Here is a 25,248-nt window from a genome sequence, read left to right as displayed (position 1 = left end):
TGAAGAACCAGTGAGCTTATCCAATGATGAGACGTCCGTTCCTTCACAGTTCACACCATTCTTCTTATTCTTTCCTTGAGTATTCGTCAGATTATAATGAAACTTGCACTCAACAATGGGTCTTCACTCAAAACGGTGCTGAAGGTCGTCCAACTCACGGTAGATTAGAACGTTAACCAACTATGAACGGGTTAAAGTTCTAGTTAACTTGAAAATTTAGTTTGAAATTAAGATCCATCCATCCATCCATCCTCCCATCATCTGCTGCTTATCCGTGCTGGGTCACGGAAGCAGTAGTCTAAGCAGAGTCCAGACCTCCATCTACCCAGCCACCTCCTCTACGTCATCCAGGGGGACCCTGAGGCGTTACAAGGCCACGCGAGAGATCCAATCTCTTCAGCATGTCCTTGGTCTACCTCCAGTTCTTCATCTGGTAGGACATGCCTGCAACGCCTCACAGAGGAGGTGCCCAGGAGGCATCATGGTCAGACAGATGTTCAAACTACCTCAACTGGCTCCTTTTGAAGGGGAGAAGTAGTAGCTCTACTCCTACTTCCTCCTCTATGACTGAACTTCTCACCCCAACTCAAAAGGAGAGATCAGTCACCCTTCGAGGAAAGCTCATTTCCGCCACTGAGGAAATGTGTTGGGCTGTGGTCAAGGGCGGAGGCCCTGGTGGTCCTATACCCAACTGCTGAGGGTGGATATTGGGACATGAGAATAAATTCTTATAATAAACTAGACATTATGGTTTATTTTTGGACCTATTTTTGATCGTGAACTTGTATCTCATCAGTAGCAGATGGCTATCAGGTAGCAGACGTAAAGCTGTTAATGAATCAACTCCACCTTGCAAATTATCTGGAAAAAAAGAAGCAGTGAAAACACCAAGAAGGAAATACTACTTAGGCTCATGTCATTATCACAGCTGTAATTATAGTTTTGGGCGAGCCGCAGACGATTTTCAGATTTCCAGATGGGTCTCGGCAGTCTTTAGAAATGCCTGGTATATGAAAATCTAAAATCATGACCGGTCTAATTCCTGATATAGTCAGCTCTTACAGAGGATGCACCAACAGGCTGCAGTATAAGATAAATAAGAATTATTTTGAACTGTGAATCACACAAAGCTACTGTAACAGAGTCTAAAAATAAAGTGAAGAAAACCAGTCAAAGCAGATTATCATTATCAAGTGTGTCTTACACGTAAATTAATTGAAATCAATTTAAAACGACTTTGCATGCAGAGCCTTTCCTTTAATGCTGGCTGATGGGCAGTCCAGATCAGGGTATCCATTACAGTCGCGATAAGGTTGCGAGGTTGCTCAGCCCCTGTGAACAGACCGGCCTGCCTTATTGCCAGCACCTTGATCTCCATCCAACTGCATACTGGGACAGCATCTGGCTGCAGCGTTTGTTCCCATGCCCCACTAGCTACTGAGCTATAGAGACTGTGGAAAATCTGATAGCGCCATTGGATTCCTTTTGCAAACTTTACTGCAGTGATACATTAGCCTAAGAATGAAAAAATGCCCTCCTTTTCACGTTTGTTTGATCTCTTGATTTCACTCAACAGCCTTTAATAGCTGTGCTTTCCGCTTGTCCCATTAGTGCACATTTACCAGCCTGAATACTTCTGTAAATACAACAGGAATTTCCCAAAGAAGTCCAAACGCAACGGCCAACAATTAATCATCAGCGATGCGACTGTGTACATGGTGATTTTTGCTTAGAAGGACGGAGAGCTGGAGGCTGGAACAAGCTTTGTTGTCTTGGCACGGAGGAGGGCGCTCCAGAAGGAGGCACAGTGTGGTGAGAAAAGTGACGTTATTATCACGTCGTGTGGGATAGTGTCAGTGGAACCTTATCACACACTTGTTTATGAGCGCACACATGTGCGTGCACACGTACACACAGCGACTGTAACAGCATCGAGTATACCTCAGTCCTGCATGATGATGAGTGAAAATGTAAAAAACCGAGGTGGCGATGAGAGATGGAGCTGAGGAGGAGGAGGTAGAGTGTGTGCGGTTCCCTTGTGGTGTATTTCCAGGGATGGAGTCATTTTCCATTTATAGCCTGGCCGGCTGCTATCTGTTTAGTTCCACTGATACGTGGAGATATTGCTCATTATCCCGTGTTCTCACTGGTGAAGCTGGTAGTGTTGCTGATGTCCCCGTCAGTGACGTCTGTGGGCACTGTGTTTGTTCCAGTTCAGAGATTTTTGTCTCAAAGTGAGTGCACAGTGGATTGATGAGCCATTTGGAAGCTTGTGTCCACTCTTTGTGCACTTTTTCCCCCTTCCATCTCCTTCTGTCGACCCACGGTTTCCTGGCCAAGATCCAGCACCAAGGCACTGGATCTCGCTGGGTGGGTACAGGAGGGGGTTGAAACTGGACTCAATTTTTCAAGCATGGGAGTTGTTACAGGGGTTGAGGAGGTTGATGGTGGTGGCGGTGGGGGTTTTGTGTAGGAAAGAATGAAAACACAGCTTTGGACCCTGTAGCTGCTGCTGAGGCCTCCCCCTCAGGGCCTGGAGGTGAATAGGAGAGTTTATTGATGAGAGCTTCCCCGGCTGTAGCAGGCAAGAGTGATGGCGTCTGGTTTCAGCCACTGTAAAGAATGGAGGAGGGAAAAAATTGATTGAGCTGAGGGAAGTGGTGCAGATATAGGCAGAATTGAGGGAGCTAAATGTAAGGAAAAAGTGGTGCATGACCCTTTGGTTTCTGGTTGAGGTAAATCCGACTTTTGTATTACAGCAAGACTGAAATGGACTCGAGGTGAGGGCTCAGTGAAGAGCTACAATCCATGCTCACAGCTTTGAGCCATCGACCAGCACCAGTTATGCTCTTGTCCTGATAACATCTCCCCCTGGCATTGCAAATAAATTAACACTCTGAGAAGCTATCACATTCCGCTAGGCGCGATTGTGTTAAATAGGGCGCAGTTGCTTACTGCAGACCTCAGTATCGTTTGTATCATTTATTTAAATATAGCAAATGTTGCAACTCTGAAAGAGAGACTCCTAAAATAAATATGCAACAAACTTTTTCCGTGCTTTGAAGTCACATGATTGGCACAGTAAGCTCTTAAGTAAATCCCGTCAGTGGCTTTTCGATGCCAATAGCGGCTGTTAAATCTTTAGAGTTTAAGATTCTTTTAGATGTTTAACTCAGCGGTCCCCAACCTTTTTTGCGCCATGGACCGGTTTATGCCCGACAATATTTTCACGGACCGGCCTTTAAGGTGTCGCGGAAAAATACAACAAAATAAAACTAGTACCGGCACCGAAAAAAGAAGATTTATTCATAAAGCACGTGAAAAGACCAAGGAAAACAGAGTTAACGATAAAAACGATAACAAAATAACGCTGAAAACTGATAAAAACCCTGAAAACCATACATTTCACACCTGAGCCTCAACTCTTGCGGCCCGGTACCAAACGACTCACGTACCGGTCCGAGGCCCGGGGGTTGGGGACCGCTGGTTTAACTGATCTTTCATGCCATCGTTCCTACTGCAGAGATCTGTACTCGGTCTGACCCTGAATGCCGCAGATGTAAACTCTGTGAGGAGGATTGTTAATGTGGACAGGGAGTTGTCCTGATGTATGACTTTTCTCTGCTGTTGGAGTAGCTCACAGCTACCATATGGAGAACATCTCAGCAGAGTTCACATCCATCAAGTTTACTGTGGCTCAGTCTCAGAGTGAGATTTTCCATGTCTCTCTCTCTCTTTTTTTTCGGCTCTTTATTCAAACATGAGTACACAGAGCGGCTCTAAGTGGTGATGGGAATTGTTGCTGAGTTACTGTTGTAGAGCTGAACCCCTGAAGATGTCGGTTGAAGTCATAGCAACACCTGTAGCTTCACATGCACTGATGTTATTGGGTGATTTTTCTAGCAGCGGCGGGTGCTCTCCCTGCATCTCAGGGGATCCACTTAGTTACTCTAATGCATCGGTCTCCCAATTTACAGCTCTCTGTATAAGCACACGCTCCAGTCTTTCCATGGTATCAGCTCGCTGCAACAAGTCTGTCTCTGAAGAAATGTGCTCCCTCCTTGGATTTGGCTCTGAGGGAGAAAGTGCCGCCTCACTGCCAAATCCAACAAAGTCATTTCCTGTTGTTTCCTGTAGGGAGGAGAATGACGAGGGCTAAATTTAGACGGAGGCCTTCTAGAGCCATGAGAAGCTCAGAGAGGGGTCTCTGCAAGTGGAAAATCATTTATGTCACTGAACCTGCAGTGTGCATAAATAAATAAATAAATAATTAGCGTGAAAATGTTCTAATTAGGTGCAGTAACTTTCCAACAGTGCCAGTTGAGTTTTCACTTTGCTCTGATGTGTCCTGAGGATCCAGCATTTCCACACTTCTCCACAGACTGTCAATTTAACTTGATGTGTGCTGCACTCTGTCGCACGTATCGAGCGCCCAGGTATCAAGTCGTCAAGACTACTTTATGCAAACCAGAAACACCCAGCCTCTAAACCAGGGCTGTCAAACATAAAGCTTGGGGTCCAGAATCAGCCCAGCCCAAGACTCCAATCTGGCCCACAAGATGGCACAGATACAGACTTCCCCCATGACCAGTCATACTACACCAAAGTAAATAAGTAATAGATTACAATACATAACTGCTTACAATTGAAGCCTCGGGCCCACTATGGTCAGTGATTTTTGTCATCAAACAGGGAGAGTGATGAGTGATGAGAGTGTGGATGTCTTTGTGCCTGCCAGTTTTTTGTGAGTCCGTGTAGTCATTATAAGGGGACCAGTGTGCACTGAATTCAAAGAGCTGTTTTGTGTGAAGACATTTTTCACTACCCACATCTTTGCAATTCTTCATTAAAACAACACAAGAGACACAGCAGCTCCTCTTCTTCCTTGTTGTCATTTTGAGTAGGTTCGTAGCGCCTGTGCTTTTTATAATGCTAGTGACTGCACATGTGAAAACAAATCCTTTGTGCAGAATTTACATGGACTTGTAATGACTATAATAGGATCACCCGATGTCTCTCTGAGTGACCTCATCTGCAACTACGTATATACTACTACTAATTTACACTACATAACTGTTGAGCTGTCAGGCTGAATCATTCTTTGTATTTGAACTACTGGTAGAGTCACCCTTTTCTCCTCCATCATTCTAGAAAAGGGAATTCAACCTTCAAGGGAGGGTTATGTTGTGCTTTTTTGCACTTGGGCAACACAAAATGCATCACTGAGGGTGGAAAGCATTACCTCAGTGCCTTAACTCAGTCCAGATAGGATTGGGTTATGGATTATTGTTTGGGTTATTGTTTGAAATCTAGGAGCAGACACAAGAAGTTCATTGCTCGCTGAAAGTGAGGAGATGCATTGTGACCGTTGCCAAAAAGGCCACTGTTGACACTCAAGTCGTGTGATTAACTGATGCAAGTCCTAGTTTTGCTCACAGATTTTGTTTTCAACAAACATGAAATCAAGAAAATTCTGATTTTTATTTATTATTTGAATTTGTTTGTGTTGTGAACTTCTCATTATCTCATCCCATTGTGATACATCCATAATTCACAGGGATCACTACTCCTCCTTCAGCATTGGTCAGTGAGTTTTTGGTGCTTTTTTGCCCTTGCCAGATAGTACAGTGAAGATGAAAAGAGAAGATGCACAGTGGGGGGCCTTGGGTCAAAATCAAACTCGGGTCACTGCGGCGTGTGGTCGCCTCCTAAACCCATGAGCTAAACTAGCAACCTATTGTGTCTTCACCCAAACTGTGCTCAACCTCAGCATCACATTTGTCATTTTATGTGCAATGACCTGTGATGGATCGTGAGCCACTGGTGCATTTGCTCTTTAGTTAATCTCAAACCAATATGACTCTAAGAGGGCTTAAAGCCAACAAGATTAAAAGTAGTGAAATGTTTCTGTAGGTGAACCTGTGTAAGGTTCACTAACGGTTGCCTTTGTCTACGGATCAACAAGGGTCTCTTACCCAACCTCCTTTTGCGTAACATGAGAATGACTGCTGTCTTGAGGTATTCACATCCCCTGCTGCTTGGGCCTCTTCTTGCTTGTATTTGGAACAACACATACCCCACAGTGGAGGCAGTGAAGTGGCAGGGGCTGGCGTTTGCCCTTGGATGGCTTTTTTGGTCAGAAACACCAGCTCAGTTTGGGTCTAACTCTATCTGATGGCCTTGTATATTTAAAGTTTAACAAAACTACATGTTAAAAATTCTTAAGGTCAGCAGGTAATCGTTACCAAAGGCTGCAGTCACCCAAACACATGCTCTCTCTATCTGTCTTTCAGAATCTGACGGGCAGTCGTCCCCCGCCCAGGTACACCTACGACCCCTCCATCTTCGCCTTCCGCTCCCTGAGCACAGTCCCCCCCTGCAGCCCTCTGAGTCCGTCCGAGGATCCTCCCTGCTCATAAGGAAACATCCTCACACCAGATAATCCTCCCCACTCCTCTCTTCATTCCCAGACGGCTGCTTTTTTTTGTGGTGTCTGCCCTTCTTAGACCAACGAGCAGCTGGTATGAAAGCGTTTGTTTGAAGGTCGAATTCTTGCACACTCAGGTAATCCCACCCTGTCACTTTGAGCGTCGCTCTCTGCCTGAAATCAACAGCGGGCCCAGCACAACCCATCTGAGGATGCTTCAGGTTTTAGAAATCCTGTGATTGGAGGAAGAACGCTCCGGAAACGGACACGGCCCACCTGAACTTAAGTTTTCAGCACAATATTCAAGGGAAATAATGCATGTAAGACAATCAAATGCTTCCAGGGTTTCTTCCTTTGATGTGATAGCTTCATAAAAACAGCGAGGTGAGTCCTCTGACATCAGTGGTCACATTTGTCTGTTTGAAATTAAGTTAATAAAAAAAAGCTTCTCTGGATGTATTATTGAATATGCAGGTCATGTAAGGCTGAGCTATAACAAACATGTATGGCTGTAGTTGAACATAGTCGACCTTTGACCTTTTGATGATGTACATTTCTTAATGAATTTGTCACTTGTAGTCCAGGTCAAAGTTCAGTACTTGTATCCTCTTTCCTTGCATGAATTTCACTGCTTTGCAGAAAGAGGTATGTGGATGAGAATAGTTTGCTGCACATTCGGCAAGTGTACACGGTGCTGTGTTCTGCATAGCCTACTTGTAGTGTGCCATTTCTTTTCTCCAATATTGTACCTCATTACTGTCTAGGTAGAAGAGGACCACTGGTGTAATTAAGATGTCCCAGTGTTTCTGCAGATCTCTTAATGCCTTGAAATGACATTCCTGTTGTGTTGAATGAAACTTGGGGTCGATCTCGGCCCCGAGAACTGAGCTGATGAACTTATTAAATGCGAAATGTCACCACTGTAACTAGGATTTTGCTGAAGTGAATGTAACATTGTGACATGTTTTCGTCCCTTGTTGCACAAAAATTAGTCAATAAATGCCCTGTGGCCTCTTGTTTAGGAGGTGATTTTTTTTTTATGTGATATTATGAGTATTTAAGGTTGGATCGAAAATTCTAGCTCACCTTCATGGGATTCTCTGGACTGTTTATCCTTGTGTGAAGGATCCTTGCTGGTGATGAGGTCTGGGTCTCTGGCAGCTACAGGGCACTTTTCATTTGAAGGTCCACTGTCTCCATGCCTGAAGTCAGCACATCAGGTGAGAAGTATGACCAGGAGCGTGCTCAGTTAATACTCTGAAGCAGCAGCCCCCTTCATAGTTTAACAATGTCATGTTATCATTTGTATTTGGGGACCATCGAGAGAGTTTATGGTGTCGTAAATCCTTAAGTGGACAACTGATGCTGATTGTGGTGCTTTATAGCCTAAAATTTGTGTTTTATATATTGAGATTAAATTTTAGATTCAAAATGGCCTTGGTTTATGACTAAAATATCTTGTTTTCTTTATTTCCCTTAAAGTCATTTTCTGCAATAATTGATTATGAAACTTTTTGTAACCAATAGCTTCTTTTGGCTGTTTCCTTGTTCCAGAGGCACTGCCACAGCAGATGGATCTGGATTTCTGATTTGTGACGCAAAGTTTTAGCCCCCAAAAAAGAAAAATCCCTGCAGCACTCTGCAAAGGTAGATCTGTAGAGAGTGGCGGCGACTCCCATTAATCACGTTGTACAGAAATTGGCTGCAGTTTAGCCTGAGGCACAACAGGGGGCGCTTGCAAAGCAGTTTTTTTTTTAATGGATAGGCATGCACACAGCTATAAACGGCTTAAAGAAATATTTACATTTACGTCAATTTAACTAAACCCACATACAGCCTTTAATTTTTCTTACAGTGAAGCCAATAAACAATTAGTTAGCTAATGTTGATGCCATTTGTCAGCTGTAGTTTAACAAAACAAAGCCTTCCTTTAGTGGTAGTAAATTCAACCACCACAGCAGCTGCTTCTTATACACAAACGGAAGTTTGTTTTGAAGGTCATCACTACAAGGCTGCTGCTACAATTTCTCAGCTGCTCCAGGTCAAATGCATGAAATTAAAATGTGCCTAATACTTAAATGAAGCCAACAGGCGGACACTCACTGCTCACTGGCTACACTTTCTAGTTCTGTCAATAAAAAGTTCTAAATGGAACCTATGACAAAACAACAAAGCTCACAAGTGAATTGCATACCAGCTCTCCTCTGTGCAACACCTGGAAAATGGGAGGGAAAAAACCCCAGTAAAATATTTTCTGCTGATGGAAGACTCTTGGTTTAGGTGAAATGTAAAGAGGTAGAGACAAATCCCCACCTTACCTAAAATTACACCCAGGACAAATTGCTCAGCCACATTATTATTATTATTATTATAATAATTTTTTTCAGTTTGATTTCTGCAAAAGTTAAAAATTTATTTAAATATTTATCTTCTACCACTTTATGTTCACTGCCTCCTGGCCAGCTGTCAACCCCAAACTTCAGTTTACCTCTAAGGAAGGAAGTGCCAACTGGTTCTGAAGGCTGATCTGACAGGTGCTCTCTGGCAGCAAAAACAAAATCCAGGAAGTTGTTGCTTATATAAAACCACCACCGAACAAAACATAAGGCACTGTATTCAGCAGAAATCCTTGTTGATGATTCTAGGGCTTTTCTCAAATGATGGTTTTAGATTGCTAGAATTTGACAGGACAAAAGAAAATCCAAAAATTTATTAATCTGCTACTTTTTCCTGTTCTTTTGCCTGTGTTCAAGCTTATGTTTCATCATGCTGTCTGTGCCTGAGAAGGGTCTCCCTGTGTTTCAGGAATCCATCGGCTGATTAGTAGGTCACTGCAAAGACCTACAGCCAAGACCAGAAGCCTCTTTGTACTCAATCGCAGCCAGAGAAACGCTCTTTGTGTGTGAGAGAGGGAGCTTGAAAGGGAGAAAAAGAAAGTCTGACGTCAAAACCGGCTTCGGTGAGAAGTGGAGCCCCAGAGAGGGAAAGTTTCAGATAATCCTAAAGCAATAAACAAACAGAGTAGCTCTGAGGTTATGTACAGACAATTTTATTATACATTTATGTAACAAAATACAGTTTATTAACTTGTGTTTGGAGCAAAGACAACAGGAAAGAGGGTGGAAAGTCTGGCAGGAAACCAAGAGAACAGCAATGAGTGGGATTTTGCAAAGCGAGGAATCCTGCTCCGGGCAAACACACACCAACCGCTAACTCGCTCATAAAGGCAATCTTGTTTAAAAAAAAAAAAAAGAACTTTGAGAAGGTTGGGCTCTGTGTGTGTGTCTGAATGGATACAGACACACACACACACTCCACTTAGCTTGAGTCATTATCAGCTTGCGTTTCATCCAGTAAGCCATCCAAGTGTCCAGATGGTCAGAAAAGCTGCTCCAATGCTCTCCCTCTTTCTCCCTCCCTGCTACACACACTCCTTTGGAGGAGGAAAAAAAAGGTTATGCCAGCAAGCGACTGAAGCCAAACAGGGGAGGGATACAGATTGGATGTCAGGTGGATTTAACTGCAAGAGGAGCAGCCAAAGACTAGAAAGCTGAATTTGGATCAGTTGCTGCTCTTGCTCTGTCTCCTCATATTTTCTGCTCAGATGTTATAGAATTCAATTGAAATTTCCCACCTTTCCTTTTAATTTTTTTTCTTTAAAAAGTAAAAAATTCAAGTGCTACCCAACTCCATTATTATGAGTGGGGAAGAGTGCCAGCACACTGGCTGCCCAGTGTGCTGGCACTCTGCTTGTTTAATGTGAACCCAAATGGTGTGCTGTTTCGAATAATCTCCTAGAGAGAGAAGTAAAAACGTGCAGCATTACTGTCTCAGCCCGTCCTGCTCTGTTACAGGCTTCTGTGTTGTTAAACAGTGGTTGGGCTGGGCTGGAGGGGGTTAATGGTCATGGCTAAGGAGACTGGAGGCTTTGTACTGCAGGTATTATCTCGCGTAGAAACAGAAGAGCTCTGTTACGTTTCCCCCTCAGTAGCCATACTTGTCATTTAGGTGTGTGCGTCCATCTCCAGTCTGACCTACAAGTGAAGAAAAGACACGAGTAAACACAAAAGGTGCATCCTCCTCCTCACGCATAGAAACTAAAAAGCAAATTCTTGTCAAACTGGGCAACAGGAGTATCACATGCGTTTGCATACCTCATCATTAACCTAATCGGAGCAGTGCAGTTAAATCTGACCTAAAATAAAAGCTCAATCTGGAAGTTTATGCAATTCAAGCTTATCTTATCCCTTAATTGTGACTTTGATCTGCATTCCTCAGCAAACAATGAAAATGTTGCAGCTATTTCAGCTGTGCAAATGTACCATGAAAGCCTGTTTGATTCCTTTGGTCAGGAAAATATTTGGGCCTTTCTTCATTCAAGCAGAGGAAATATGCAACCCCGCCGGTGTCAGCGAGTCAAAAGAACTGCTGTAATTCTATCTCTTAAAACAACAGCAGGGTTAACCTAACCGCTACTGTTCCTGCTGCTTAACAAGATTGAGTGTGATGCAGGGAAGTGATCAGCTGAACGTCAGTCACACAGCTCGGGAGGTTTACCTGCAGGAGGCACCCACACAGAATAATCGGGGTCGTCTTGTGGATACTGTGCTGACAGCTGCACAGGAGGCTGTGGAGACACATGACGAGGAAATTCGCTTTATGCATTCATGTGGCAATAAACTGTACAGGTATACATTTACTGCTGTGAGTATGGGCCTACCCTGCCGGGGCCCATCACTCTCTTTTTCTTCTTGGGGCTGGGGTCTGTCGCTGGCTCGCCGGCACCTTTGGATTTGGACTCTGGGGATATGCAGGTAATGTAAATTAGTGGTGGAGCACCAAGTACTTGATGCATGCTCATCATCCAGGTAAGTAAATCCCAAAAGGTTGATTCTGTTCATCTGGACGTAGCGTTCTCAGTTGGAGAATCGTTTCGTCACTCATCCAAGTGACTTCTTCAGTCTCAGCTGACTGCAGGTTTCCCCAATCTTATAAACAGTACATTAGATCAATGACTGAAAGTGGGCTAGTTTCAGTCATTCTGCAAATGTACTGTTCACTGCATTCCTCCACCTCGACTCTTGCAAAGGTCACTCAAAGTCTTAGCAATAAAGTTCAAATTCAGAAAAAGGACATTTATGTGTTATAAAGGTTGTGGTAATCTTTTTTTGTTTTTTACTGAATGCCAGTGGGGAAAGAAGATTTAACACTACATCTAAGAGAGAGTACAGAGAAATATTTTACAGCAATAAAACACGACACCTGGACTCAAAAGGGCCACCGGCTTGTTGCTGCTATGCTCGGGAACCTGCTCCGCTGCTTCAGACTCCCCGCTCCTCCTCTGCTGTTTGTGGCTTTGATCTGACGTGAAGGCATGAAAACAGAAATAAAGTGTGTAATAATGAGGACACGCACGATTCAGCACATCCTGTTAAGACTTTAAATACGAGCCACAGGCACAGATATTACTTGACTTTGTACCTAAAGTGCAAAAAATAGAACATGAAAGAAGGAGATCTAAGCATTTCACTGCGACATATTTAATCTGTTTATATGTACGAGGAGGCGTTACAGTATGACAGCAGCATGCATTGCAGATTTACTGCCATCCAGTGGCTTAAAGAAAAATTTAAATTAAATGCATGAACATAATAATAAAAAAAAAAAAAAAAAAAAAAAGGCATTCTGCATGTTTTTGTGCTTTTACCTTTCAGGTGTTCTGAGACTTTGAGTTGATCTCTTTTATTCTCAGAGGGAGATGATTCTTTAGACGTCGATACGCCGGACTCAGCAATACGTTTACCAGGTAGTTCATCATTATCCTCACTTTTGTCTGCCACTGCCTCCCCTTCTTCTTGTGCTTTTTCTTCTTCTTCTTCCTCCTCCTCCTCCTCCTCTTCTTCCCCATCAGGTGGAAGTTCTTTCATGTTGAAGAGCTCAGCAGGCAGGTTAGGCCGCTTAGGAGGCAACTTCTGCAAGAGAAAAGACAATGCAGTTAGTGCTGGGTGCTATGACCTAAAATTAGCGTCACAGTATTTTATTAAGTACAAAAAATTTAAATAAAACAAACCACACAAACAAACAACTGAGCTCTGTTAGTAGGAAGATAAAGGCCACAACTTAAGGGAGGGTGACATACAATACAAGGAAAAGCAATTATCATAATAAAGCAGGAAATGGAAACAAGGAAAGCAGGCAGAGGTGCCGCCTCCTCTCCTTCATCCTCCATCCTACTGCCTGTGGCCTGGATGTCGCTCTCACAATGCCATGCTGAAGGATGTATCAGTTCCTAATGATGCACTAAAGTTTGTCATTTTCAATTTTGTAACAGTGTTTTTATCTTCAGATATAAAAGAGGTGTAACTAACAGCTGTACTGTAAAAGCCAAGGTGAGAGGAGGACTCTTAAAGCCACTGGTCCTTTTTATTCATGTTGTATCAGTTATTTAAGATAGTAAAGGACAAAGTCTGACAGTCTCTTCCTCACCACCTGTGCTTGGCTCTCATTCTCGTGGGGAGAATGTACAATTTGGGAAATAAGGAGAAGGGCAGTGACCAAAAAAAACAATAACAAGAACCAAATAAGTGAAATCCCTTACAAGAACCCTGCACCATTGCAGTTACCTTTGCCTCCCATGATTTGCTGTTGCTGCATGGGCAGAGTAACGTGAGCCTGGCCCACAGTAAAAGCCCAGTACAGGCACAACAATGAGCTCCTTGCTTAGTGCTCTCTTTTCTTTATCCTTCATTTATTTTTACTACAGCGCAAGGCCTTTCCCAAGTCTGCTACGCCATCTGGCTAGCTATCAAGCTTTTTAGTAATTGTGCAGTTATTATGTTAGACATTTTTATTAACCCAGACTTCATATGTAGTCACCCTAAAAGGCTCAATTTATGCAGGAAACCCTTGACTTATATTAACTTATTTCTATCTGATCAGAACCTTGAGTACGAAGGATGCACAGTTAATGCAGGTCTTACATATAATACATTTAAAAGTCACAGTTGGTAGGGGAGTATTTGAAGAAATCATATCATGCATAAAGTTACAACTTAAAAGCACCAACTTCAGTGGAAATGCAAGCATGTCAAAAAGCACATACCCCAATAGTACCAGTTTTCAGTTTGAATTTGCTCCCTCCCTTCATGGCTCCAAACATCGGCAGGGTCTTTTTCGACTTCTGCTCTGAGCTGCTATCAAATCAAGACAGATCAAAAATATCAACTTCAATCTGACACATTCATAGGATAACTTTTAGGTTAAAAACTGCTGCTTTGTCTGACCCGGGCAGCAAGGAGGGCATCTGCGCCGGCCTCGTGAGTTCAACCAGTTTGCGGAGCCTCTGAGCATCTTTCCGCAAGTCGGCCATGTGCACGTGAAGCTTCCTGCGCTCCACCGCGTCCATCGCTACCTCGCTTTTCACTGCGGTCATGAAGGCCTCCAGCGAGTCCTCAGTCGATGACGTCAAAGACTCTGATAGGAGTGAAAAGTTACAGACTGGACCTTTTAAAGTCTGTAGAAGTGTGAACAGGTGATCACAGCTCACCTCCTTTTCCAGCACTGAGCTTTTTCTGAGTCTCTGCCAACTCCTTCTCCACCTCTTCCAGTTTGGCCACCTACAGAAAAATAATCAACAGTTATGGACACGTGCAGAAAATCGCTTCTTTCTTTAGATGTGTTTTAATGGCTGATGATGCTTTAAATGCTCTTGATTTGTCTGTCAGGTATAAAATCTCCTTCTCAGTTTGCGGACAGACAAGTCCTGGACATACTACATGAGTAAACTTCTTTGAAGTTAGACAGGATGAACTGAGGGGCGGCACCATGGCCCAGCATATAAATATGGAGCTGGAAATTTACAGAATAGGTCCCCTTACAGACAGTGGAGCCCTTAAAACTTTCAGAAAACAGCCTGAAAGACAGTACCCAGTTGATGCTCTCACTGTTGTCTGTTGTTTTTACGCTCCTGTCATTTATAAAACTATGCAGATGTTTACCAGTGAGTCATAGGTCTCGGGCCGCTCCTCGAGCTTTCCCGCTTTCTTCATTCGTTCCTGCCTTTTCCTCTCCACTGTGCCGGTTCTATCCAGGAAGGTGTCATCATCGCTGTCATAGTAGTCATCGTCTTCCCAGTTCTTCTTCTTGCGCTTACGGGACACTGAAAATCAGATGCAGAAACTCTTAATGAATTTTCCAACACAACTTCCAGTCCTCTCAACACGGGACTGAGCACACAAACCTGCTTCCTGGCGCAGCAGCCCTCTGGCTTCCAGCATGCGACACGCCTCAAGACAGCACTGGATGGCAGCTTCTTTCTTCTTTCCTGTGTGGGTCACCTCTGCAACCAGCTGACGACCCATAGCGTCGTCCACCGGCAGCCTGTTTTTTTAAAAAAAAAAAAAAAATTAACAGTCAGCACATACAGCTCGATAAACACTTCACAGCCTGCCTGGAAAAAAAACAAAAGAATTTATTCCCCTTACTTTATTCTACAAAGCCAGGTGCCGTGGTTCTTGTCCTCATACTCAAACTCCAGCTCCTCCCCTACAGAAGACAAGCAAAGAAGTTCAGTGAAAAAAAAAAAAAGCAGAATCTGCTGTCTGTGAGTTCTAGTTAACTGCTAGTTAGTATATTCTTTAACCTCTACAACTGAGAGTATTTAACCATTCTTTAATCTCATGAGACAGTAAAGTTTCTTTTGGATTTTCAGCTGTTGGTCATAAAAAACAAAGAATTTGGACCCTTCATTTTGATGTATGGTTTTTAACTATCTTAGGCCAACTTGCCCAAAATAACCCTCGACCTTTTGGAGTAACTGATTTTTTTTCCAGCAAATACGTACAGACCTTAATTTCCTTGATTTTAATTTCAGTCTTTTAATGCCCTGCAATACTTCTTCTCACCTTCTCTGTCATAAAAGCCCTGCAAAGCCTTCTTGGGGTCCTTCAGGTAGGCTGCTTCCTGGTCTTCGTGGAATTCTGTTGAAAAGGGGTTTTCCTCGTTCTCGTCTTCCTCTGGAGCTGCTTCTTCGACTGCAGGGAGGATTTGTGCAGAGGTAATGTGAAAGGTAAGAGAAAGACCCAAAACACTGAAATCATGTATCAAACCAAATGACACGTAACACACTCCAGCTTCATCCAGCAACAGCAGTGACACACTCACCCATTCCCCACGAACAGCCAGAGTCTTCATTTGACACTCTGCCATCGTCCCTGTTTTCATCCTCCTCCTTTTCTTCTTTTTCCTCATCAGAACCATCTCCCATCATCCTCCTCTCCAGCTCTTCCTTCTGTTTGCGAGCTTTTTCCCTCAACTCTGTCACTGTCAGTTCAGACTCGTCTTCCTCATCAAACTCTGGACCCTGCAAAAAGAAAATGAAGCTCAACACTCAAATGTTACTCTTTTTAAAATATATCCCTTCACACCTGAAAATCTTACATGCATAAAACATTTTTCTGGTACATGAAGAAGAAATCAGTTACAGTACTGAATGTTTGTAATTTTGATTGATGGATGATTCTTTTTCTTTGCATAACACACAAGCTTCTCTCTCCCAGCTCTTCTAGAAACACAGCATGGCATTTCAAGCCAGTTAAAAGAAATGTTCTCTCTAGTCTGTCCTGAATCGCCTCCCAAATGGACATGCCCAGAAACACCTCAGCAAGCACACATACAGGAGCAGCTTTACACGTCTTTTGGCTCTTTTTGATGTTGAGCAGCACCAGTCTATTCTCTCATCCCATCTCTTGCCAGTGTAGAAAGACCCCAAGATAACTGAACTTATCATACCCAGCACAATCTGGATTTCACTGCTCGGTAAAGCCAGCAGACATCATTCACAAAAGGAAAGTTGTGATTCTAAGGCCACCAGCCACCCTCCACCTTCTGGCTGTATTTAAAAATTAAGTCCATAAGAGTTATGGAAAGAATCATTGATAAAGTGCAGCCCTGGGACTCTCATGAGTCTAACTTAGTGCAGTCAATGCTAACCAGGTGTACATGCAGTAGTACAGGGACTGAATAACTCATAATAAAGGGTCATGCTCCGAAAACATTGACCAAAGGACTGCCCTGAGGTATGAAGTTGAATGCCTTTTCCAAATTTATGCACCCAAAACATCCCTGATGTAAAAGGCTGGCTAAAAACTGCACTCACAATCTGGGAGTGCTTTATATGATGGATAATATATTTTTAATGATTAATTGGTTAACAGCTTAATATCTTTCTTGTATCATGTCAGATACACGCTGATGTAACCTTCTAAAAGTAAAGAATGATGCGGTAAAAGATGCTTGCGGTAACTGATGTGTGTGGTACCTGTAGAGTAACATATGGTGGTATGACAAGTAGTGTTTTCACACCACTTACTAAGTATTATTATATATTGTGGCAAATAGCAGCCACGTTATTCTGCCTTTTTTAAAGTAACTATCATACTGCTGGTACATATGAAGAATATTGCCTCTATATTAAAGTAGACCTCTTGTCTTTTTTGTATTTTCCGTCATATATATCCTGTTTCAGTTGTGGCTTATCATGTTAAATGTGGCCAAAGACTGAAATGCTAGTGTGTAGATAATTTGTGTAAGCTGAAAGCTCTAAACATGGCATTTCTTACAGTTTTCCCCAACACTTTAATCTGTATGATGCCATAGTTATACTTAGGCACACAGAAGCCGCACCCATCTGCTGCTCAAATGTTCTGCTTAAATGCCATAGCCAATCACAATACAATTTCCTTAATGAGTGAGAAGCTAAAACTGCATACTGCAAACAGAGGATGAACCAGGGAGCAGCACAAAGGCCCAGTATGGGAAAAATTTGGATTATTTTGAAGTGTGAACCACGCAAAGTTACACTAGAAGAGTCCAAGAGTAAAGCATAAAAATTATCATTCAAAGCTGTTTAATAATGCACAGGCATGATTAACTGAATTAGTGTTTATTCTACAGAGAAACATTTTTGTGTAGCTGCAAGGAACCCATAAGAGAACTTGATCAGCCCAACCAGGCAAGATTAGCACTGTGTCAAACAGCTAAAATCAAGACCTTTTAGAGACCCTCCCTGTCATCGTTTATCACCACAACAGACATTACCTGCAGGATAAAAAGCCTCGTGCTTCCTCCAAACTTCAACACGTGCCCCACGCGGACTCTGATGTAAGTTTTCGGTGGGATCTTGTTCTTGTTCACCACAGTGCCGTGCGTGCTGCTCAAGTCGTAGATGTAGAAGCCCTTCTCTTCTCCCATGCAGCCCGCGTCCTCCCCGGCCTCTCCACGGTATTGAATCACTGCGTGGTACCTGGAGATCGAGGGGTGCTCCAGGGAGAGATCGCACACAGGTAAACGTCCAACCACAAAGTAGCTCTTGTCCACTAATGGCACCTGATCCACTATGGTGCCATTTTTTAGGATTTCAAGAGCGTACGGGGTATCCGAAGCAGTGCCACCCCAGGGAGGCTCTGTGTAAGGGAGAGGGGGTAATTTGCCAACTTGGGGGGCTTTAGTAGTGAGCGCTCGAGGTTTAGCTTCTGGTTTGGTTTTGTCCTTTTCGGACTTTTTGTCCTTTTCTTGGCCTTTTTCAGAGGTTTTGCTTTCGCCATCAGCTTTATTTTCTGTGATGGGTTTGGACGGAGCAGTGACGTTGGTGCGTTTTGCGGTGAAGCTAGGCGCCGCAAAAAGAGCCGGTTTCTTGAAAGGCTCCTCCGCTTCTGGTTGTTTAGTTTTACCCGAGTCTTTCTCTCCGGCTTCCTCTCCATTTTCTGGTGCCAAACGCTCATTAGAGTCCATTACAGAGTTCATTTCGTCGCCTGTGTCCATCACGTCTGCTGCTGGCGGGGAGGCAGCCATGTTTATTTGGTGCAGCTCTCAAACTTGGCCGGGTACTTTAACCTTTAAAAATTTACAACTACATCTGATAAATTATGTAAATCGAAGGAAAGCCGTCGGATATTATAAATTCTTAAACAGTCCCACATTACATGAATATATTTTTTAATTTGTACAATTCAAAACGAACTTTTTGTTGTGGAACTAAACATTCAACATAGCTATTTACCCGAGTTCTTTTCCTCCAAGGACGAAAACCCTTAGTTTCCCGTTAAGCTTTCTTCAACATTCAATCAACAGCAGACGTTTCCTCCATCCCAGGGTAACAGCAATGTGTTTTTTTTTTTTTAAACCTCATTTACATTAATAAACATGCCCGTGATGCATTAAAATATGTAGCTCGGCGTTGAGTTAAAATAAACGAGTGCATCAGTAACTCAAACCGCAAAGGTCCTGGAACCCAGCTTTATACTCCAGCCAGACAACAGACATTTTGCGTTTTTCTGTCATTCGAAAAACATCTGGTTTTGTTAATCATAGACTTCAGACTTTAAAGGAACCAATGCAGTTTGATCTTCTTTTCGGGATATAAAAGCATAGCGAATAGACATGTATCCTGCCGCTCTTTCATCAGTTATTAAGTTTGGAGAGGCTGCTAGCCACGCTGTCTTGGTTTATCATAAATGTTGCCCTTAAAGTATGTCAAATGTACGAAAAGTGATCATGAGATAACAATGTAGTTGTAACAGATCTTTTAAATGTTGTGTTAGCGTTTTCAGCTTTTCACAAAACCAGTATTTCACAACTTGTTCGCCTGTGATCAACATTTGGCGTAATTTGCTCTAAAATTAACCGGAGTCGTATACATTTAACGACTCGGTTTTATTTAGAGACCTTTTTGTCAAGAGGCATTTAAGTACAACCCGAAAGCTGGACATTATTGAGGGTGATTGGCCTCGCAGAATATTTAAATTAATTGCAATACTGGTGGTGCAGAGTGGATCAGGATAACGTAAATTGAATTGTTCAAGTGGTTTTCTTGTAAATAACTAACTTTATTTTTATTTATTTACATTTTACAGTGGGGTTTAAATTACACATATGCTTGTAACATTGCAAGAAATAGCAGGAAGCTTCACAGACTTCTGTTAGGGTGAGAAATAAAACAGTTTTGGTCCCTCTCTAAAGAGGCTTTGAAGTCCCAGCAAACTAAATCACAAGAGTTTTAACAGAAAAAGATGACAATCATTTGTTTTGTACAGTAGGTTTTAATTTATGCGAGCCTAAAATACTTATAGGTTTACTGTTAATTATGTTAAGAGAGGCTCATTGCCTTAACTAAATACCTGACAAAAGGGTAGCTTTGATTCAGCAAAGCTCTGTGTGTTCCTTTGGCAGCTGCACACTTTGTTCAGTGAAATAATCACATTTTAATGCATGGTTTAAAGCCAAACCAGACAGTAATGCAGGAAAACAAAGAATAAAATTGCTTGAATTTAAAACAAAATCAGTTTCATACTGAACAAATTAATATGAACAATAGTTGCCTTGATGTTTTCAAAACTTATTCACATTTTCTATACCCCTTTCTGTTTTAGTCTCAACTGCAGTCTATATTCTCCTTGTGTGGTCATGATGCGTTACTGGGGTGAGATCCCGGGGCCTGCGGGGGCTCCTCCCAGTCGCAGTTCCTTTGACTTGCTCCAGCGTGAGTTTCGATCCGTGGAGATGCAGGACCCTCCCTTGCACCAGCCCTCTGCACAGCGGCCACGGCCCACCACAATGCTTGATATCCCCTCTGAGCCGTGCAGCCTCACCATCCACACAGTGCAGCTGTGCCAGCACGTTCGCCGTCTCCGAGGTCTTCTGGCAGCAGCCCAAGCCCAATCTCAGGGTCAGAGCTCAACATCCTCCGAGGGTGGCAGCAAGCTGGACGAGGCTGATACCAACCTGCCGTTATGCCCTCCCACCCCACCTGTTATGCCAGATGACCTGCTACCTGTGGATAGCAAAGCCCCCCGACAGCCCTTTCAGCTCCGCCACAGCGACCCTGAAAGTGACTTTTACAAGTAAGTTTCAGATTGCAGTCCTCTTTTCTAAATCAGTACCTCTATATCTATAAAAATTTATTTCATGGGAAATCAATGACCACCTCCCATCATGATCAGCTGATGGGAGAAGGAAGTAATAGATTTAGACACTGAAGGACTCTAAATCCCAAATTTCTGTGTATTCCACATTTCTCATATAAATCTTAGTCAACAATGATTCTTTATCTCCTTCCTTCTTCTGTTTTTAGAGGTAAAGGCGAACAGGTCACAGAACTGAGTTGGCCCTCCTGTAGGCAGCTACTGTATCAGTCTGTAGCGACTGTCCTGGCCCATGCTGGCTTCGAATCTGCTCAGGAAAGCGTCCTGGAGACGCTCACGGATCTGGTCCACGAGCATTACCTGCGTCTAACCCGCCTGCTGCGGGTGGCCGTGGACAGGGAGGCTCGACTTGGAGCCAGTCCCTTCCCAGATGTGGTGGAGCAGGTGTTCCATGAGGTGGGAATTGGCAGCGTCCTGACCTTGCAGCGATTCTGGCAAGTGAGGATCAAGGACTATCACAGCTACATGCTGCAGGTAAGGCTGGAAAGAAAATAGAAATTAAAAATAAATACATGAGACAACATCAATTTGTCATCCTCCAAAGTCTTATACTAATCTGTTTCATATCTCTGGCTGTTTAACTGTATGTTTTTTCTACATTGAATTAGAGCTGAATGACTTCATAGAAAACCCTTAACAGTTACATCATCCAGACTCCTACTTTACCACAGAAATATCTTATTCCTACAGCTCAGTAAGGATCTATCAGAGGAATACGAGCGACTGGTAAATCCAGAGAAAGCTCTTGAGGACTCAAAGTCCCCGAAGATCAAGGTGGAGGCCATGAATGACATTCCCTTCCCTGTTAGTGAGGAGCCTGAGGCTGACTTGGCCTCCGGGGACCAGGCTTTGCCAATGGGGGTCCTTGGTGCCAATGCTGAGAGGCTGGCTTCAGGGCTGGATGGAGATCATTCTCCTCATACCTCAGGTAAGATCATCCTAATCAAATGTTTTCTACCACTCGGACTGATTAGTAGTTATTTCCAAGTTCAGTAGTTTAGTGTTTGAAATGCTTTGTGTCCACAACAGGTCATTACTGATCCCAGTGGTTGCATTACCCTCTTTCAATTACAACTGCAGTGTTGTCTGTAAGCTTTAACTCAGTTCTAAGATTTGACAATATTTGAGGGAGAACCCTAATGAGTCCCTATAAGAAGCACTCTGAGATAGTGGGGAGGAAGAACTCCCTTTTAACATTAGCAACTTTATAGTAGTTTGTAGCAATGTTATTTGTTTGGTAATGGGAATTCTTAAATTAATCTTAATTAATGGGGATTCTTAATTAATCTTAATTGTCACTTCAAGCACAAAGAGAAGTTAATATATATTATAGAACTGCGACAGCATGGAATTAACCACATTCATATACTTTAACGAATGATTGTTGTGTTTAGTCGTAATTTTCATTTACTAAGGTTTTCAAAGCATCGACTGTAATTTTAAAAGTTATACATAACTGGTTTCTCTCATGCTTCTTCAGCTTTCTCTTGAAGACAAGGTTTCTCGCTACAGCAGGTTTATTTAAATAAATGTGACTAAATCCATTTGCCCATTTAGTGGTTAAAAAAAAAATTCCAATTCGCTCCTTAATTCGTCTTTGTTTCATGCATTTCCAAGGTGGAGGTGTGGCAAACAACTCCCCTCTGTGGCCTCAGGTAAAAGTGGAGCCACAGGACGGCGAGGAAGGCCAAGCTTCGGCTCACCATCATCATCACCACCACCACCACGGGGTCCTGGGCGGAGATGTGTTTGAGGACGGTGGGCCCATGTCCACCATGAGTGAGTCAGGAGGAGTAATGGGGCCCTCACCCGGAGGGGTGGGATCTGATGGAAGCTATGCTTCCCATTCGCCCGACTCCATGATGGTTGACGATTTTGACCAGAGACCCAAGAAACGGACAAAGAAGATGTGAGGCTGTTTTGGCAGAGAAATTGACTCTGAGCCAAAGTGCTGAAACACACCAGTGTTAATCTGACAAGAGCGCTGAACTCATGGTGGAAGGCGGGGCTTTTGTAGTTCTTTGTTTTTACTAAATATATTAATGGAGTTAATCACCAAAAGAATAAACATCTTCTGGGGAACCAGCTGCACTAATTCTGGTCATGGAGTGTTTTTCATAAACAAATCTATAAGGAGTTAGTCAACAGTTAGCTTAATGAACAGAGGAAAAGGAAAAACTATGAAGCTCTAATACAAATTGTTTAGTTGAACAACTAAATAATTCAGCTGCAGGGTTTGTTTTCCTGAGCCATTAAGACTCTTGCTCCCTACACACCAATTGTTACCATTTAAAATTCATTATCATTAAAAGATGCTCTAAAAAGAGAAAATCCTTGTTCTCGTGAGCATGTCTCTGCATGCGATTATGATGTGTTCTCAACTTTGCCTGCTTCGGTTCACTTTACGCCTGGCCCGACAGAGTGGAACGATCTGCACACACCTCACACACCTGTCAACCTGAAGCCGCTCCGCAGAATTAGCATCTGTTTCGGTAATGAGGCCAACCTGTGAATGCAACACCAGAGGCAATTATGGGTTGGTTGTGTGCATCGCGAAGGGCGAGATCAATCCAGTCTTAATGGCAAATTAATTAGGCCAGGCATAATTTTGCATGTTCAATGAGCAGGCCTGTTTGAATACATGTGCTTTGCTTTTGTGTGGTCCTCTTTGGTTTTTACAATTAGCCAGGTAATTGTCTGTGCCTCAGGTAGGTCCTGATGGGGGTCATAACTATTGATATTCAATTAGCTGCATCTATTGATTGATGATTGATTTGTTTTCTGCAGTTGAATGTGTCTGACTGCACAAAACAGTCTTCCAACTTATGAGGGAGCTATTAGAATTTCGTTCCTCAAACACAGTTGCGCACTGTGCGTGCAAGCATTCTCCACAACCCCGCGCGTCCACACGTCGTCCGTCAAACTGTCGCTCTCCTGCAAAACTTTGGAACTTCATCACCCACCCACCCTACAGTTCGGACTTCGCACCAAGTGATTCCCACCTGTTCCCAAAGGTGAAAGAACATTTGTTCGGAAGGCGATTCTGCGGCGTCGGCGAGCAGGTATGACATGGGCATTGTAAAACTGCCTACAAAAATTTCTACAACAATGCATCGACCGAAATGGCATGTAGACAAATAAGTCTTCAAACTTTAAAATGATTTAAATATTATGGAAAATAAACGGTTTTTTGTATTTATAAAAAAAATAGAAGGCCTTACTTTTGGGATTGGCCTCGTACTTAGACACATACATCAAACTGCTCGAGCACCGTGCCTTGAAACAGCCCCTCACTTTATTCCGAGAATAGCTGTTTTAGCTCTTTCTGTTATCCGGGACCTTCAAGGATAAAACTCCTCTTCAGGATCCAAGTTTGTTTGATCAGTGTGATATGTCCAAACTGTTACATAACACTCCAATGCTATTTCTCCATGTCACAGCCGCAAGCTACAGTCACGGTCAAAACCAAGTACACCCTCTATAAATTCTAAGGTTTTACATATTAGGACATACATTATCTAGTTGTTACCAGGTTTTAAAATTCCTGCCAAAGTCATGATAAATGCTCGATGATTCAGATAAGGAAATTAAGCTACATTTAAATTAACTTAATTAGCGTTCTGGGATCCTGACAGTATTTTAGTCAGCCTGAGGTCTGGACTTTGACTGGGCCATTGTAGCACTTTAATTTCTTTCTCCTCCAGCCATTCTGTTGTAGATTTGCTGCTGTGTTTAGGTCATTGTCATGCTGCATGTCAATTTTGGCCAAGCTTTAGTTTTTAGACAGATGGCCTCCCATTTGATTCTATACTTTGGCCGTAATGCACAGTACCACATTTGGCTGAAGCCAAAAATCAAAAGTTCAGTTCAGTTCAGTTCAGTTCAGTTCATTTTTATTTCAAACATTTCAAACATGTGCCTTCACAATCATTACAAAATATCATTCCATTATTTGTTTGAAAAGGAGTAGGCTGAAGTATTTACTTATTTGTCCCTACCCCCTCAAGTTTTACCTCTCATTCATTTAATTTTTTTTTGTCTTAAATTAAACAAACAACATATGAAACATATAAACATATGAAGTAAAACAAAACATAACATACATAAATCAAAAACAAGAAATTAGCAAGCCCCACCACAGTATAGTTTCTTTCATATGAAAAATACAGAATGTGTATATTTGCAGATACACAAGTTATGGAAAAACAACAAACCAAAACAAAACAAAAAAACAAAAAAACAACCAAAAAAGAACCGCAACACCATTTCCAGCAACATTACCGTCCTGGGTTAACCCCGTTTTCTTCATTCTTATACTTATTTAAAATTAGGTTTTTATATTTTACTTTAAACTGTTTTATGTTTTGACTGTCTTTTATTTCTTCTGTTAGACTGTTCCATAATTTAACTCCTGCAATTGAGATTGACATAGTTCTTAAAGTTGTTCTAGCACTTTGTATTTTTAAATTCCATTTCCCTCTTAAGTTATACCCACCTTCTCTTTCTATGAACAATTTACAGATTTCTTTGGGAAGCAATTTATTTCTGACTTTATACATTATTTGCGCTGTTTTAAGCTTCACCAAGTCTTGGAATTTAATAGCTTGCATTTTGACAAAGAGTGCATTTGTATGGTCCCTGTACCCTACATTATTTATTAATCTAATGGCCCTTTTCTGTATTATAGTTATTGTTTGTGTGTTACTTTTGTATGTGTTTCCCCAGACCTCTACACAGTAGCTCATATATGGCAGTAGTAAAGCACAGTATAAAATGTGCAGTGCTTTCTGATCCAACATATGCTTTGCTTTTCCCAGGACGGCAATGCCCCGTGCCAATTTC

At 42.5% G+C, this 25,248-nt stretch overlaps 3 protein-coding genes across 5 annotated transcripts in view; 2 read left to right on the top strand and 1 right to left on the bottom strand.

Annotated features, from left to right (window-relative positions):
- Window positions 1-7,765, top strand: part of LOC146646517 (uncharacterized) — a 32,010-nt gene extending 24,245 nt beyond the window's left edge. The window contains exon 5 of the mRNA XM_085391435.1: window positions 6,294-7,765. Within this exon, the coding sequence (XP_085247561.1) occupies window positions 6,294-6,419 (126 nt within the window). The 3' untranslated portion in view covers window positions 6,420-7,765. The remainder of the gene's footprint in view (window positions 1-6,293) is intronic.
- Window positions 7,766-9,667: 1,902 nt separating this feature from the next.
- Window positions 9,668-18,293, bottom strand: slc4a1ap (solute carrier family 4 member 1 adaptor protein). 2 transcript variants are annotated; one of them, XM_085391238.1, is made up of 14 exons: window positions 17,525-18,293; window positions 15,590-15,788; window positions 15,331-15,459; window positions 14,911-14,971; window positions 14,667-14,806; window positions 14,425-14,585; window positions 13,974-14,043; window positions 13,711-13,900; window positions 13,530-13,620; window positions 12,135-12,399; window positions 11,690-11,788; window positions 11,148-11,227; window positions 10,985-11,054; window positions 9,668-10,461 (listed from the first exon to the last, which is right to left on the bottom strand). In XM_085391238.1, the coding sequence occupies exons 1-14, from the start codon at window positions 18,275-18,277 to the stop codon at window positions 10,412-10,414; spliced, it is 2,358 nt and encodes a 785-aa protein (XP_085247364.1). In that variant the 5' UTR covers window positions 18,278-18,293; the 3' UTR covers window positions 9,668-10,411. The 2 variants fall into 2 exon arrangements, with proteins under 2 accessions (XP_085247364.1, XP_085247365.1); XM_085391239.1 differs by having other exon boundaries at window positions 13,530-13,617.
- A 189-nt stretch (window positions 18,294-18,482) lies between these two features.
- On the top strand, window positions 18,483-24,254 carry supt7l (SPT7 like, STAGA complex subunit gamma). 2 transcript variants are annotated; one of them, XM_085391240.1, is made up of 5 exons: window positions 18,483-18,578; window positions 19,855-20,325; window positions 20,556-20,880; window positions 21,097-21,334; window positions 22,024-24,253. In XM_085391240.1, the coding sequence occupies exons 2-5, from the start codon at window positions 19,889-19,891 to the stop codon at window positions 22,317-22,319; spliced, it is 1,296 nt and encodes a 431-aa protein (XP_085247366.1). In that variant the 5' UTR covers window positions 18,483-18,578; window positions 19,855-19,888; the 3' UTR covers window positions 22,320-24,253. The 2 variants fall into 2 exon arrangements, with proteins under 2 accessions (XP_085247366.1, XP_085247367.1); XM_085391241.1 differs by lacking the exon at window positions 18,483-18,578 and having other exon boundaries at window positions 19,859-20,325; window positions 22,024-24,254.
- The last annotated feature ends 994 nt before the right edge of the window (window positions 24,255-25,248 follow it).

The sequence above is a fragment of the Rhamphochromis longiceps genome, linkage group LG19 (genome assembly GCF_057381845.1).
Source record: "Rhamphochromis longiceps isolate RC_006_pf linkage group LG19, R_longiceps_female_GT1.1, whole genome shotgun sequence".
NCBI lineage: Eukaryota > Metazoa > Chordata > Actinopteri > Cichliformes > Cichlidae > Rhamphochromis > Rhamphochromis longiceps.
The sequence above is the reverse complement of the archived record's forward strand: the minus strand, read 5'-3'. Positions and strand labels throughout refer to the sequence as shown.

What these genes read in the sequence shown, in the direction of transcription:
- supt7l (XM_085391241.1), top strand. Translation starts at nt 19,889, where the DNA reads ATGATGCGTTACTGGGGTGAGATCCCGGGGCCTGCGGGGGCTCCTCCC. An exon ending in CCTGAAAGTGACTTTTACAA is followed by an intron (nt 20,326 to 20,555) that starts GTAAGTTTCAGA and finishes TTCTGTTTTTAG; the next exon opens with AGGTAAAGGCGAACAGGTCA. An exon ending in ATCACAGCTACATGCTGCAG is followed by an intron (nt 20,881 to 21,096) that starts GTAAGGCTGGAA and finishes TTATTCCTACAG; the next exon opens with CTCAGTAAGGATCTATCAGA.
- slc4a1ap (XM_085391238.1), bottom strand. Translation starts at nt 18,277, where the DNA reads ATGGCTGCCTCCCCGCCAGCAGCAGACGTGATGGACACAGGCGACGAA. An exon ending in CGAGGCTTTTTATCCTGCAG is followed by an intron (nt 15,789 to 17,524) that starts GTAATGTCTGTT and finishes TTCTTTTTGCAG; the next exon opens with GGTCCAGAGTTTGATGAGGA. An exon ending in GCTGCTGCGCCAGGAAGCAG is followed by an intron (nt 14,586 to 14,666) that starts GTTTGTGTGCTC and finishes TCTGATTTTCAG; the next exon opens with TGTCCCGTAAGCGCAAGAAG.